Source organism: Homarus americanus, unplaced genomic scaffold (assembly GCF_018991925.1).
Source record: "Homarus americanus isolate GMGI-L3 unplaced genomic scaffold, GMGI_Hamer_2.0 scaffold33124, whole genome shotgun sequence".
Lineage (NCBI taxonomy): Eukaryota > Metazoa > Arthropoda > Malacostraca > Decapoda > Nephropidae > Homarus > Homarus americanus.
The window spans coordinates 1-15,399 of NW_024722374.1; the positions used below are offsets into that span (position 1 = coordinate 1).

The 15,399-nt window shown below is 46.4% G+C and overlaps 1 protein-coding gene across 1 annotated transcript in view; it reads right to left on the minus strand.

Moving 5' to 3' along the window:
- Window positions 1-6,517: 6,517 nt before the first annotated feature.
- LOC121862724 (acetylcholine receptor subunit beta-like 2) overlaps window positions 6,518-15,399 on the minus strand; it is a gene marked incomplete at its 3' end in the record, with an annotated part of 59,919 nt that continues 51,037 nt past the window's right edge. Inside the window, 2 exon segments of the mRNA XM_042361041.1 lie at window positions 6,518-6,682; window positions 15,074-15,265. Of these exon segments, the coding sequence (XP_042216975.1) occupies window positions 6,518-6,682; window positions 15,074-15,265 (357 nt within the window).

Below are 15,399 nucleotides of genomic sequence, written 5' to 3' on the forward strand. Positions count from 1 at the left end.
GCTATAACTAGGTTGGCTTAGAATCTTGTTGGTTGGTTGTTATCCCAGGAATCTTCTCCTATATTGGCTATAAAATCAATCTTACGAGTCTCGCCCAGTGATGATTCAAACGTTAATAATGTCTTAGATTCAAATTAATTCTTTGGCGTAGAGACAAGGATTGACAGTTATGAAGATAGATAGATAGATAGATGATGGATAGTTATAGATAGATAGATGGGTGATAATAGATGGATGGATGAATAGATAGATAGGATAGGTGGAAGATAGATTGATAGATAGATAGATAGATAGATAGATAGATAGATAGATGTATAAAAGCCGACGGTTAAAACATTATAATAATAGTATAATAATAGGTCATCAGGCAGTCAGCTGGTCATTTACCCCAACAACTTACTCATTAACCCAACACTAACTACCTAACTACCTAGCTAAGTCATTAACCTCACCTAACTAACGGCTCCACTGAAACAATGTGTCAACAAATTCATTAACTCGACAATTACTGTTGACACTAATTGAAAGATCAAACAATTGGTGTTGTTTTAATGTTGACGTTTTGTGTTGTTGTTGTTAACGTTGTATTTATTATTTATTTTTTTTTTATTATTATTATTATTATTATTATTATTATTATTATTATTATTATTCTCCTTTTCTTCAACCCATCGATCCTCTACCTAAACCTACCCTCCCTCCTCCTCTCCTCTCCTCTCCATCCTCCTCCCTGACCATCAATCATACACACCCAAACTCCCTTTTGACATATCTCTCCCTCAAAAGATTTACGCTCCCTCCTCCATCTCTCCCTTTATCGAGGATTTTTTCACTTCCATTTTATCTATGACTTTTTTTCTCTCTCACGTTATTTATATTAGTCTATTTTTTGCCCTTTCTGTAATATTCCGTTTATGCCCAAAAAGAACATGGAAGAGGGAGGAGATAAACAAGAATTAGACTGAAGGATGAGAAGAGGAGGGATAAGGGTAAGAGAAAGAGAGATTGATAGGAAAGGAATAAAGGAAGGGGAAATGATAAAGAAAGAGGTACAAGAATAAAGGAGTAATAGAAGGAGAATAAAGGGAAAAGGAGGATAAAGATGAGGATATATAAAAAAAAACGTTAACAAACAAGTAAAACGACTGTAAAAAAAAACTACACAATCCTACGTAACTTGGAGTGCCATCTAGTGACAAATGGCACTACCCAGCATAACTGTGACCCTGTTTGAGTGCCAGGTAATTAGTGCCAAGACGAGGCGTTAAATACTTACCTTGGGAATTGTTAAAAGAATATTTTATTTTTCCTTCCAACAGGGTGAAAATGATCAATGGTTTGGTCTTCGTGGTTAACGGGACGAATGGCCTCGTATTTACAGGTTGGCAGCCCTCCATCTATCATCACACCTTCCCTGGCACCTTTCTTCCTCACCCCCTCATTCTTCCTCCCTTTTTTCCTTTCTCTCCTTTTTCCTCATGTATCACTTTTTTTCCCTTAGACTCCATTTTTCTTTCTCTACTTTTTCCTCTTCCTCCCCCCATTCCCTTCCTCCTTCCTCTTCCTCTCTTTCTCCTATTCTTTCCCTTCTCATTCCTTTCCCTGTTAGTCTTCCTCCACTTCCCTTCTTTATTCCTCTCCATCTTCTCATCCCTCTTCCTCTTCTAATACCTCCTCTTTTCTTTCCTTTCCTTCCTTTCTTCTTCCTTCCCCTTCCTTCCCTTCTCCCTTCCTTCCTTCCCTTCCCCCTTCCCTTCCCTTCCTTCCCTTCCTTCCCTTCCCCCTTTCCTTCCCTTCCTTCCCCTTCCTCCTTTCCTTCCTTCCTTTCTTCCCTTCCTTCCCTTCCTTCCTTCTTTCCCTTCCCCTTCTTCCCTTCCTTCCTTTCTTCCTTCCCCCTTCTTCCTTCCCTTTCCCTTCCCCTTTTCCTACCATTCCTCTCTTCCTTCCCTTTCCTTCCCTCTTCCTTCCTTCTTTCCTTCCCTCTTTCCTTCCCTTTCCTTTCCTTCTTCCTTCTCCCCTTTCCTTCCCTTCCTTCCTTTTCCGACCTTCCTTCCTTCCTTTCCTTTCCTTTCTCTTTCCTTCCTTCCTTCTTCCTTCTTCCTTCCTTTCCTTCCTTTCCGACCAGTCCTTCCTTAATTATTCTTCAGTTTATTAACCTTAAACCTGGGTGAGAGAGACAGGAAGGGAAAGAAAAGATGAATAAGACAGACAGACAGACAGACAGACATGACACAGACAAAAACAGACAGACAAAAGGAGAAACAGACAGACGGTAAAACGACATTACAATTATTATTTTTTTTAAAAGTGAGCCTCAAAGTCCACCTCCCTCCCTTCCTCTCCTTCCTCTCCTCTCCTCCCTTCCTCTCCTTCCTCTCCCCCCTGGTCCTCTAACATTCACTCCTAACTTCATTCCCATTTGTCAACCTCCACTTTCATCATCCTTCTCCTCCTCCTCGTTTCATCACACAGTCACACCCTATAAACTCAAAGGAGGGGAGAAGGCAGGAGAAGAGAGGGAAGGAGGAGAGGAGAAGGAGGGAGGGAGAGGACCTCCTTTACACTCTTTTAACTATATTTTCATCAGCACACTTCACCACACCCCTTTCATCTCTCTCTCTCCCCTTTCTCCTCACAGTCCTCGCTCTATCGCCTCTTCCCTTCTGTAATTGCTTTCTGACTGGGTATATTCTCCCAGCCCCGGCCTCACCTGGCCTCCCCAGCAGCATCTTCCCTAACCCCAGTGACCTCTACCTAGCCCCCACCGGCCTCTACCTAGCCCCCACTGACCTCTACCTAGCCCCCACTGCCTCTACCACCCTGCCCCCCAGTGACCCACCGACGAGCTCACCCACTGACTGACTCACCCTCCTCTGGCTGGCTCACCTGGCAAACTCCACCCCAGCTCACACAGGCTGTCTCACCCACTGACTGACTCACCCTCTGGCTGTCTCACCCTCTGACTGACTCACCCCTCTGGCTAACTCCTTGCAGCCCAGACTCACCCACAGACTGACCATCCACTGACTGACTCACCCACCGACAGCTCCCACCGACCCAGTCACCCACCGGCTGCTCACCTTCTGGCTGACTCACCCTCTGGCTGACTCACCCTCTGATGACTCACCTCTGGCTGACTCACCCGCAGCCAGCTCACCTTCTGACTGACTCACCCTCTGACAGCTCACCTCTGTTGACTCACCCTCTGACTGACTTAACTCCACTGACTGCTCACCCACTGACTGAGCTCACCCTCTGTTTCCCTGAGCTGGCTCACCCACAGACTGACTCACCCTGGCCCAGCTTACCCACTGATTGACTCACCCTCATTGACTCACCCACCGACTGACTCACCCACCGACTGTTCACCCAGCTGACTCAACCACTGGCCAGCTCTACCCACAGCTCACCCACTGGCCGAGCTCACCCACTGGCTGACTCACCCGACCCAGCTCACCCACTGACTGACTGACTCACTCACTGACCCTCTGACAGATAAAACGTGGAGTTGTCCCCCAGGCAAGATATGGACCAGTAGACGACCCCAGCCACACCATTACTACACTTCCTTTACTTCCTCATTGTGCTACTACCATCACGCCAACCACCACCCTACCTGTCATGCCAACCACCACCCCCACCATCATCACTGCCACCACCCCACCACTACCACCATCACCGCCAACCACCACCCCACTACCACCATCACACATAGCCCACCACCCCACCACTACCACCATACTCAACAACACCCCACTACCACCATCACACACCCAACCACCCCACCGCTACCACCATCTTTAACCACCACCCCACCACCACCTTGCACCGCACCACCACCACCAGAGAGACAATGTGACGCTCGACCAATAAGAGAGGCGTCAATCTTCCTCCTACGTTTACGCAACTCCTTCTTCCTTATCTCACCTCCCTTCCACACACACACACACACACACACACACAGACAGATAAGAAGGACGGTGAACGTGTCGCTTCCTTCCTTCGTGGTGGACGACAGGATAATGTACTGGTGGTGTGGTGGTGGTGGATATGGTGATGATAGTGATAGTGTGTAGTATTAGTGGTGGTATTGATAATGGTATGTAATGTGGTGAAGGTAGTGGTTAGTTGAATTGTAGTGAGGACCGTTGTTTGTGGTGATGATATTTGTTGTGGTGGGAGTGATTAATTGTGGTGGGATAGTTAGTGTTGGTGAGGATGGTTGATTGTGACAGTGATAATTGTGTAGTGATGGTTGGTAGTGGTAGGGATGGATGTGGTGTGAGGATGGTGGTGGTGGTGGGGATTATTTGGTTGTTGGGGATGGTTGGTGGTGGTGAGGATGGTTGGTTGTAGTGATGATGGTTGATTTGTGGTGGGGATGGTTGAGTGATGGTGGGGATGGTTGGTTGTGGTGGAGGATGGTTGGTGGTGGTGGGGATGGTTGGTGGTGGTGGGGATGGTTGGTGGTGGTGGGGATGGTTGGTTGTGGTGGGGATGAGTTTGGTGGTTGTGGGGATGGTTGGTTGTGGTGGTGATGTTTGGTTGTGGTGAGTGGTTGGTTGGTGGTGGGGATGGTTGGTTGTGGTGGGGATGGTTGGTGGTGGTGGGGGATGGTTGGTGGTTGTGGGGATGGTTGGTTGTGGTGGGGATGGTTGGTTGTGGTGGGGATGGTTGGTTGTGGTGGGGATGGTTGGTTGTGGTGGGGATGGTTGGTTGTGGTGGGGATGGTTGAATGGTGGTGGGGATGGTTGGTTGTGGTAGTGATGGTTGGTTGTGGTGGGGATGGTTTGGTGGTGGTGGGGATGGTTGGTTGTGGTGGGGATGGTTGGTGGTGGTGGGGATGGTTGGTGGTTGTGGGATGGTTGGTTGTTGGGGATGGTTTGGTTGTGGTGGGGATGGTTGGTTGTGGTGGGGATGGTTGGTGGTGGTGGGGATGGTTGGTTGTGGTGGGGATGGTTGGGGTTGGTTGGTTGTGGTGGGGATGGTTGGTTGTGGTGGGGATGGTTGGTTTGTGGGGATGGTTGGTTGTGGTGGGGATGGTTGGTTTGTGGTGGGGACGGTTGGTTGTGGTAGTGATGGTTTGGTTGTGGTGGTGATGGTTGGTTGTGGTAGTGATGGTTGGTTGTGGTGGGGACGGTTGGTTGTGGTAGTGTGGTTGGTTGTGGTGGGGATGTGGTTGGTTGTGGTGGGGATGGTTGGTTGTGGTGGGGATGGTTGGTTGTGGTGAGGATGGTTGGTTGTTGGTGGGGATGGTTGGTTGTTGGGTGGGGATGGTTGGTTTGTGGTGGGGACGGTTGGTTTTGTGGTGATGGTTGGTTGTGGTGGGGATGGTTGGTTGTGGTAGTGATGGTTTGGTTGTGGTGGGGATGGTTGGTTGTGGTGAGGGATGGTTGGTTGTGGTAGTGATGGTTGGTTGTGGTGGGGATGGTTGGTTGTGGTAGTGATGGTTGGTTGTGGTGGGGATGGTTGGTTGTGGTGGGGATGGTTGGTTGTGGTAGTGATGGTTGGTTGTGGTGGGGACGGTTGGTTTGTGGTAGTGATGGTTGGTTGTGGTGGGGACGGTTGGTTGTGGTAGTGATGGTTGGTTGTGGTGGGACGGTTGGTTATAGTGGTGAGAACAGTTTAAAATTCACAATATAATATAGCCAAAATCTCTCTCTCTCTCTCTCTCTCTCTCTCTCTCTCTCTCTCTCTCTCTCTCTCTCTCTCTCTCTCTCTCTCTCTCTCTCTCTCTCTCTCTCTAAAGATCAATAATATCCCTAACCTCACATACCAATCTTCCTTTTTCCCCTCCTTCCTCTTCCTACTCCTCTTCCTCCCCATCCTCTTCCTGCTCCACCCTTCACCCCTCCTCCTCCCTCCTCCTCCTCCCTCCTCCTCCTCCTCCTCCTCCTCCTCCTCCTCCTCCTCCCCTCCTCCTCCTCCTCTTCCTCTCCCCTCCTCCTCTTCGTACCCAAGGTGGCTGGCTGTCTGGTACTCATCTTACCTCCCACTTATCATTGACTTAATATGATTAGTGATTACCTCTGTTATATTATGTTAAGTGCCTCTTCCTCCCTCGTTTATCACCTTTTATTTATTATTTTATTATAGTTTTATTTATTTTGTGTGTGTGTGTGTGTGTGTGTGTGTGTGTGTGTGTGTGTGTGTTCTCTCTTTTCCCCGTCACTGACCAAAATTCTCTTCCACCATTCCAATTCTTCTTCCCTTCCCTTCCTCTAACTTCCTGTCCTTTCCCCTCCCCTCCCACATCTCTACAACTTCTACTCCTCGATCTTCTCCACCCCCTCTCCCTCTCTCCTTCCTCTTCCACTGACTATATCTCTCCATCACTGAGGCCATCTATGTATTGCTCAACTCTCCTTCCTTCCTTCCTTCCTTCTTCTTTCCTTAGTCATTAACCAAATCCTCCCTTCCCTCTCCTCCTTCCCTCTCCTCCTTCCCTCTCTCCCTTCCCTCTCCCTCCCTCCTTCTCTCCCTCCCTCCCTCCTCCAACACTGCCACAGTCACTAACCAGATCTCTCCATCGCCGAGGCCATCTATGTACTCCTGCTCAGAGGGGTTCTTGTCGTGCCTGTCTCTGGGGTCATACTGAGGGCGGCGCATCAGCAGGAGACGAGGCATCACGTTGATAAACACTCGCCTCACCCACGGCGACATCTTGTGTGTGGACGGCGACCTGTGGGGTATAGTAACGGCTGTAGGGGTTACTGCTACTGAAGGAGTGTGGGGGCAGGAGGGAGAGAGTGTGGGCGTGGGAGGGGAAAGTGGGAGGGCTGCAGGGGAGTGAGTGAGGCAGGGGGAGTGGAGGAGGGGCAGGGGAAGTGGAGGACAGGGAGTGAGTAAGAGCAGTGGGGGAGGGAAGGAGGAAGTGGAGGCAGGGAGTGAGTATGAGGAGGCAGGGGAATTGGTATGGGAGGCAGGGGTGAGTAAGGGAAGCAGGGGAAATGAGGAGGCAGGGGAGGTGGAGGAGCAGGGGAGTGAGTAGAGGCAGGGAAGTGAGGGAGGCGGGGAGTGAGGTGGAGGCATGGGTGAGTGGGGAGGCAGGGGAGTGGGGGCAGGTGAGCGAGGAAGGAGGGTGTGGGAAGGGAGGAGGAAGAGTGTGGGGACGGTGAAAGGAGGAGGGATATTGGAAGCGGAAAGGAGAAAGGAGAGGGAGGAGGGAAGAATGGAAAAGAAAGTGAGGGAAGGAAAGAATGAGGAATATTGTCAGAGAAGGATGGAGTGAAGGGTGGAGAGAAGAAGGAAAGGGAGATAAAGAGAAACGGGAGGGGGGAGGATGAAAGGAAAGAAGACGGGTCAGTGGGAGAGAGGGAATGGGAATATAGAGAGAAGGGGAAGGAAAAAAGACGGAGGGAGGGATAGAGGGAGGATGAGTTATGGAGAAGAGGATGTAGAGAGACAAGTGATATGGGAGGTGAGGATGGTGAATAGAATGGTGGTTAGGGGATAGGAGGTGATGATTATGATGATGATTCAGAGGGAAATAACCGACTCATTATAACACTGTAAACAACGATAAAAAAAACACATATATTCATGAACTATTAATGTTTTCGTTTTAATTAAGAGTTTCAAATATTGTCCAAGGAATCATTAACTAGTCACAAAATAAAACATGAAAAAATATATAAAAAAATAATAATCAACAGAAATTACGTTTTGTTAATTACTTTACACATAGTCCAAATATACTCTTTAGGTGTAGTAATAATTCATGGGTATAATGTGAGTATATTTGGAGATATATTTTTGTTCATATACGAGTTGGGGATTTGAGGTATACTTAGACATCTCTTATCCTTACTTATACAGAGAGATAACAGACAGAAACAGAGAGACAGACAGACAGACAGATAACAGACAGAGACAAAAAGACAGACACAGACTGACAAGCAGACATACAACAGACGAGCAGACAGACAACAGACAGGAAGGACAAAGCGAGGTAGTGTGAACAGGGAAATGAAGACGGCATGATAAACTGACAGCTAGACGAGACAAGACGAGGACAGAGAGAGAGAGAGAGAGAGGGGGGGGGGGGGGGGGGGGGGGGGAGGAGGAGGAGGAGAGAGAGGAGAGAGAGAGAGAGAGAGAGAGAGAGAGAGAGAGAAGCATCTCACGTCTTGACCAAATATTGACTCGAATAATGAAAAGCTTTGACAAACTCTTGGTGACACGCCCCGGAGGGTGTAAGACTCCCTCACACACACACACACCCAAAAAATATGATCTTATATGCTTCTTCTTCCCCCTTCCTCCTCTTCCTCCTTTACCTCCTCCTCTTTCTACTCCTCTTCCTCTTCCCCTTCCTCGCCCCTCTCCCTCTCCTCCTCTAGCTTGTGAAACACTGCCTCCTCTGATGATGCCTTTGTGAGCCCCCTGTGAAACGTTTGTTGGTCCCGAGACGTTTGTGTACTACGTCTGAGCAACGTTTGTGAGTTATTTACAGTGACGTGGAGACGTTTGTTTATTATTATTATTATTATTATTATTATTATTATTATTATTATTATTATTATTATTATTATTGTCAACGGTAAAGGAAGATATAGATAAATATATTTCCATCTGTCAGTCGTAAATCTTCCGGTTCACTTCATCTCTTAAAGACGACGTGTAGTCAATCTCATCATGAGTGACGCCCTGCCTCCACCACCTGAAGCTCGATCATCCTGAGAGTGACGGTGAGTGACGAACTGATCTGCTAGATGGGAGGCGGGTTACGAGAAATGGAAGGATGGAAGGCAGGGTACGAGAAATGGAAGGATGGAAGGCGGGGTAGGAGAAATGGAAGGATGGAAGGCAGGGTACGAGAAATGGAAGGATGGAAGGCGGGGTACGAGAAATGGAAGGATGGAAGGCGGGGTAGGAGAAATGGAAGGATGGAAGGCAGGGTACGAGAAATGGAAGGATGGAAGGCGGGGTAGGAGAAATGGAAGGATGGAAGGCAGGGTACGAGAAATGGAAGGATGGAAGGCGGGGTAGGAGAAATCCTTGTGCAAATGCAATCAATGATATACGAAACTGGGAGATTAATAAACGAAGAATATTGGGAGAATTTACATGGCGTTCATTTAGGAGTCGAGAGGAATGGTTTTTCACTGAGGTAATTATGAAAATATTGAGCCTTTGGTGAGCGTCATTTCCAATCATCGTGAATATTAAAGGCGACTCTATAAAAAAAAAGTTTAGCTTCATATGACTACAAAGAGAGACACACACACACACACACACACACACACACACACACACACACACACACGCACACACACACCTACACAGTTTGAGGCTTTCAGTCGTGGTTGTCAACACACTCGCCTCGTAAGCTGGAACTCCTGGGTGTGATTCAGCGCCACAGATAACGTTAATTAAGACAGGTTCCTTTGTCCTTCCTTGCCTTTGCACACCTGTCCGTCTAGCCAGGTGTAATAGCATAGGATCTTGGAGGTGAATCGATTGACGTGTCGTGTTTCAGGGGATAATGGCTTGTTAGGGTGATAAAGGGAGTTATCCAGTCGCTACCAAGGACTGTCCATCCCCCCCCACGCCCACCCCCCACCTCCATCACCCCACCCACCACCCAGTCCCCACCCCCATCCCCCACATAGTGTTTTAAAGGTTAGGGTGTGGGTGTGGTGTTGCCGGCAGCTAAACACATCCATTCTTCTATTCATCCATTCAGCCAGTCATCCAATTTTACCCTGTTTATCGGTATTCGTTTATGTTTCTTCGGGGGAGAGTGAGGGGAGAGAGTACTGGGCTAGCACCACCCCGCCATTCAAAGGCATTGTTCCCTTGATATTAATTACGTCCAAAGTTGCCTTAATCTCTCAATACCAAGGCTGTGGCGCTATGATCCTTTACCTCTCGTGTTTTGTATAAGATACGACTGTGTTATAATGTGTGTGTGTGTGTGTGTGTGTGTGTGTTCTACCTATGATAAGATGATCCGAAAAACAAGATGTCTGTCACGGTGGAGGATTTTAATTGTATCGTTAAATGAAAGCTTGTGTTCGTCGAAATGAAGATGGCGACGACCGCGGCTGTCTCTCCACCTTGATGCTTTTCTACTTTAGTGAAGAAATCATCATTATATGAGCCTCTTGCACAGCCTGGAAGATATTAGGGTACACGTAGACGATAGGTATCATCATTATCATCATTATTATCACCATTATCATCATCATCATCATCATTATCACCATCATCATCATCACCACCACCACCACCACCATCACCACCACCACCACCACCATCACCACCACCACCACCACCATCACCACCACCACCATCACCACCACCACCAACATCACCACCACCAACATCACCATCATCATCACCACCACCATCACCACCACCACCATCACCACCATCACCATCACCACCACCACCACCACCACCACCACCACCACCACCACCACCATCACCACCACCACCATCACCACCACCATCACCACCATCACCACCACTAAACACAGCCTCACAACACTGGACAATATCTCGCCCGGTTGAGTGAGTGAAACAGTCTACCATGTCCTCAAAGATGAATGAATGAATAACTCAAAGTCAATTTATAAATGACCAAAATATTGTTTATTTATTCGGCTATTAACTGTGTGACATAAAACTGGAGCAGCTATTTATTTGTGACTGTAGTTTTAGACTGTTTGAGTGAGCACTACTCTTGTCTTCGTGACCTGATAGAATTATTGTTTTTTCCGTGTGAGGGAGTTTTTTTTTTCCTTTATGATTTCAGCTTAGTATGAGAGTAAGAGTGATCCCTTCAGTACCTTAGGAAGTCATTAACAGCTTCAGGAGACTAAGGATTACTATGGGATCAACCACCGCCATACACTGATGGTACAAGAGTAGTGATGATAATACACAGTGCCATCATCAGTGTTAATGCCACAAGGGTGTAAACACGTATGCCAACACACACACACACACACACACACACACACACACACACTAACAGTCCAACTTCACAATGTAATTACACTCTACATAAAAACCTTCCATCTTTTGGCCGGGTTGATCCAGAAATAGTAAATGAATAATTGAGAATAATGACAAAAATGCCCTAAAAGGTAATTAAGGCAGCCTCGTCCTGGTGACAATGTATCCGCCATAATGGAAAATTAATTTTTTGTATCAAACATTCATTAAGTGCAAACACTCAGCGAGGGACACCCTGGCCCAGCCATTAATGTGGCAGCAGGCGTACCAACATGATGGATCACATGCCTGCCAACGTTATACAGGATAGCCGTACCAAAAACCTGTCCAACATTATGCGTGACAGTCTTGCCAACGTTATGGATGACAGTCTGACTATCACTATACACAATAGGTTAACTACCTCGATAGGTGACAAGTCTGCCAACCCTTATAGGCACACACACATACATACACACATTTATACAGACACATTACATTCATACACATCAATTTCGACTGAGTAATAAGCATCATCCATATCGACTCCCGTGAACCGCGACCAACAGTCATGTTCTGAGATCCTATAACTAAAGCAGACTATGGACGGATATCTGTGAGCTTAGGGATTTAAATTAAATAGACACAAACAAAAGGTAGAGGAGAGATAACCACATAATGTCTAGTTATTTCAATCAGCCATTTGCTACCTGTTGGTTTTCTTCCATAAATACATATCTGATTAATGGTAACTTCAATTCTGGTCTCAAACGATCCATTCCTATTTTATGTCACAAATACACCACTAATCATTACAGTACTACAGAACACTTAACCGCTGATATTAACACAAATATTAGGTCTAGTATTATTTCAGTAGTTTAATTCACAGATTATGGCAGAGATCCCACCCCAGCATCTGTGTCTGCAGGTAATTGCTTATCCTGATTTCCGGTACACCTGCGAGCCGCGATGCAGTTAACACCATAAAAATTCTAATTAATATCATAAAGTGTAAATAAAAAAAGTTTCATATAGTTAAGTGTTGCAGTTACATCACCTCGCTGTTGCATCCCATAATCCCTCTCACCTCACCTCACCTCACCTCCCCCCGCCCCTCACTCCCTCGCCCCGCGCCTCACTCCCTCAAGCTCCCACGAGTCACACGACACAGCGCGCCATCTATGGACCCAATAATGCAACTGTGTGATGTCTCGGATTCACAGGTTCATGAGTCTCAGGGTTCGGGACGAAGAACCGATAGGACTTACTTCCGTGACTACACTTAGTTACGTACAGTACTTACACACACACGCACTAGCCTTTTGAGAGCTTTACACCCCCCCCACTGTGAGTTAATAAGTACGGCACCTGGTCAGAAACTAACCTCAGAAATAATAAATGAATATTAAAGCCATAATGAAGAAACCCTCATCAACGTGGTAATTACATCTCGTCTGGCAACATTACTTCACACAAAATGAATATTAATTTTTTGATGCAGATTGTAAAAGAGAGCAGGGAAGTGGTGGTGGTGGTGGTAGGAGGGTTGTGGTGGGGTGTAATGGTGGTGAAGGTAGTGGTTAGGGGGTTGTGGCTAGTGGTGATAGTAGTAGGGATAGTGGTAGGTGGTGATAGTAGTGGAGAATAGTGGTAGGTGGTAGTTGTAAAAATATAATCAACAAACAATAAGGATAACCTCGCAGGAAAACACCAGCAGAAAAAAAAAGTGACTCAAACAAAGAGCGAAAGAGTGGAACCAGTGACCGAAATACCATTCTAGGGGCGAGGCGACTCATTTATTTCCCCGTCAGGAGATGCCGGGTGTACACAGAGGCAATTTAACACAAGATTAGATCGCCAGACGAAGCCCCAGGAGAAACGGTGTGACCATTCCCATCTGTGTGTAGCTGTTTGGTGTTTTTTTTTTCTTTTTTCGGACGGCAGCGGCGGCCGGGGAGCTTCAAATATTCAGTTCCCAATAACGGGAAAAAGTTGGAAGAGTTAATGTTTTGTGTGTGTGTGTGTGTGTGTGTGTGCACCGTAGAAAGAAACACAGAAGTAAATAAAGAGAAAGAGAGTAGGGGGGGAGAGAGTTACAGTCATATAGAGAGAGAGAGAGACAAAGAGAGAGGTAGACAGTGAGAGACAGAGACAGTGAGAGAGATATTTATCACTCGCGTCTCTGGTCTAAGTGTGAGAAAGGAGTGATTGGATCCCAGCCTGCCTACCAACCCGTACACGCTGACTGCTACAAATCGCTCTATCCAGCCAACCACACAGCACACATCACTAGCAGTACCTCTTACCCCTCGGTCCTATATCATTCGAGTCCCCTCCCATCACGGGCTGCCTGTCCCTATTAAGATAAATCGTCCTTATTACGCGATACATCACCCCCCTATTAACGTACACTCTCTTCCCATTACGGAGAATCATCCCCATTGCAGTACAGAGTCCCTATAAACACTGTCCCTATTACACTGCAGTATATTATTGCACATTGCTCCTATTACGATACAGCATTACTATTGCCACACCGTCCTCATAATCACACTATAATAGTAATAGTAACAATAGTGCATTAACGACAGAATGACAATGACAAAATACTAAGAAAAATACGAAAACAATATTAATAAAAATAAAGTAACTGACAACTGCGTCATCCCAAAACACTATTGGCTAGAACATTTTTTTTTTCTCGTTCAACAACATATTTTTTTATTTTTATAATTAAATCAAAAGAGAATACTGCTGCTGTGTGTGTGTGTGTGTGTGTGTGTGTGTGTGTGTGTGTGTGTGTGTTTCTATGAGTTACGTCTTTGATGCTTGAACTCTCTCTCTCTCTCTCTCTCTCTCTCATCATCATAATAATAACTATAGTAACTAGCAATAATTACACTAACAATAATGATAATAACAACAATAATAATAATAATAATAATAATACCAATAACAGCATAACTACCACCACCATCACCACAATTACTCCCAATTACTGCTGTTCTTGCCGCTGCTGCATAGACGGTGATAATAACCTTCACAGCATCACTACCAACAGGAGGAGGAACAGCACCCACGTCTCCTTTGATCTCCAAGACGATAACAGGAGATCAGAGATAATGTAGAGACTCGGAGATTGAGTCTCTAGTCTCTCGAATTTGGGTCTGGGAGGCAGTTTGTTGGGGGTAGGTTTGTGGAGGGGTTCGTTAGCGACTGAGGTTTGAGTGTCTGAAATAGGGTTTGAAGCATAAAGAACAGGACAAAAAGAGAGAGTTCAACAGATTTGAAAGAAAAGAGACAATATGAGAACGAGAGAGAGAGGAAAACAAAAAAGAGTGAGAGGCAGAGAGAAGAAAGGGGAAGAAAAATAAAGCAAAAGTAAGAGAGAAAGAAAAAGAAAAATATAGAGAAAACGAAATAGAGTGAAGAAACTAGCTTAGGAAATAATTGAGTGGTAAACTCTTCCTGACGGCAAAAGGTTAATAGAGAACCTGCAGCTTAACCTCCTCTCTCTCTACCCAGGACTCGTTCACCTGTATAACTAAGGCCCCCAGGTGTGGACAGCCGCCGATTGAGACCTGTTTACCTGTCCCGGGTCAAAGGCCGTGTGGTGAGGTGCAGCTGTAGCCTGACTGTGGCCCGTGTGCCCCTCGGCCCACCACACGGACGAATGAATCACAAAGTGGCCGCCGGGGCAGAGAGAACCTAATTCGTCATTCTGTTGACTGCGGGAGTGAGGGAACAGGCCCTCGTCAGACCGGGTAATTCTCTCCAACGTAACACATTATTAATTCTTATGTGTCACAGTTCTCTTCTCTCACTCGCTAACTTGAACATAATTGAACTAGTTAAAGGAGCCAGTGAGATTCATCAGACTACTGGCCTAATGCTACAAATATTGCCTCGGAATTTATTTTAAAAGGACCTATAATATTCTCTACAGTTCATTATATTTGTAAATGAAGTGACTAGTAACAGATGCCTCATATACATACAGTATACTTGCTGTTGAATCGTCTTCGACTCTACAACACATATTGACAAGAAATAAAACACTGAACACAATAAGAATCAGAGCACAACAAACATGTTTAGAAAACTTGACTACTAAATGACGACTTACCTGAAGTGAACGTTGAGGACGCCGACGGTGACGCAGATGGAGAGCGTCACCAGGATCATGGTGAAGAGCAGGTACTTTCCAAGCAGAGGCACGGCCAGTGACGTTGGGGGGATGATCTCAGCGAGCAGGAGGAAGAACACGGTGAGGGAGAGCAGGATGGAGATACAGAGAGTCACCTGCAGGTTGGCCGGAGGTTAGACTACGACTAGCGGAGGACTACACACCCTTTTTTTTTTTTGGAACTAGGTTTTATCTTCAGCGGATGTGGGTCTGTAAGACCAGTTCTCTCTCCTCGTCGGCCCCCAACTAGAACTGATGATGACTTG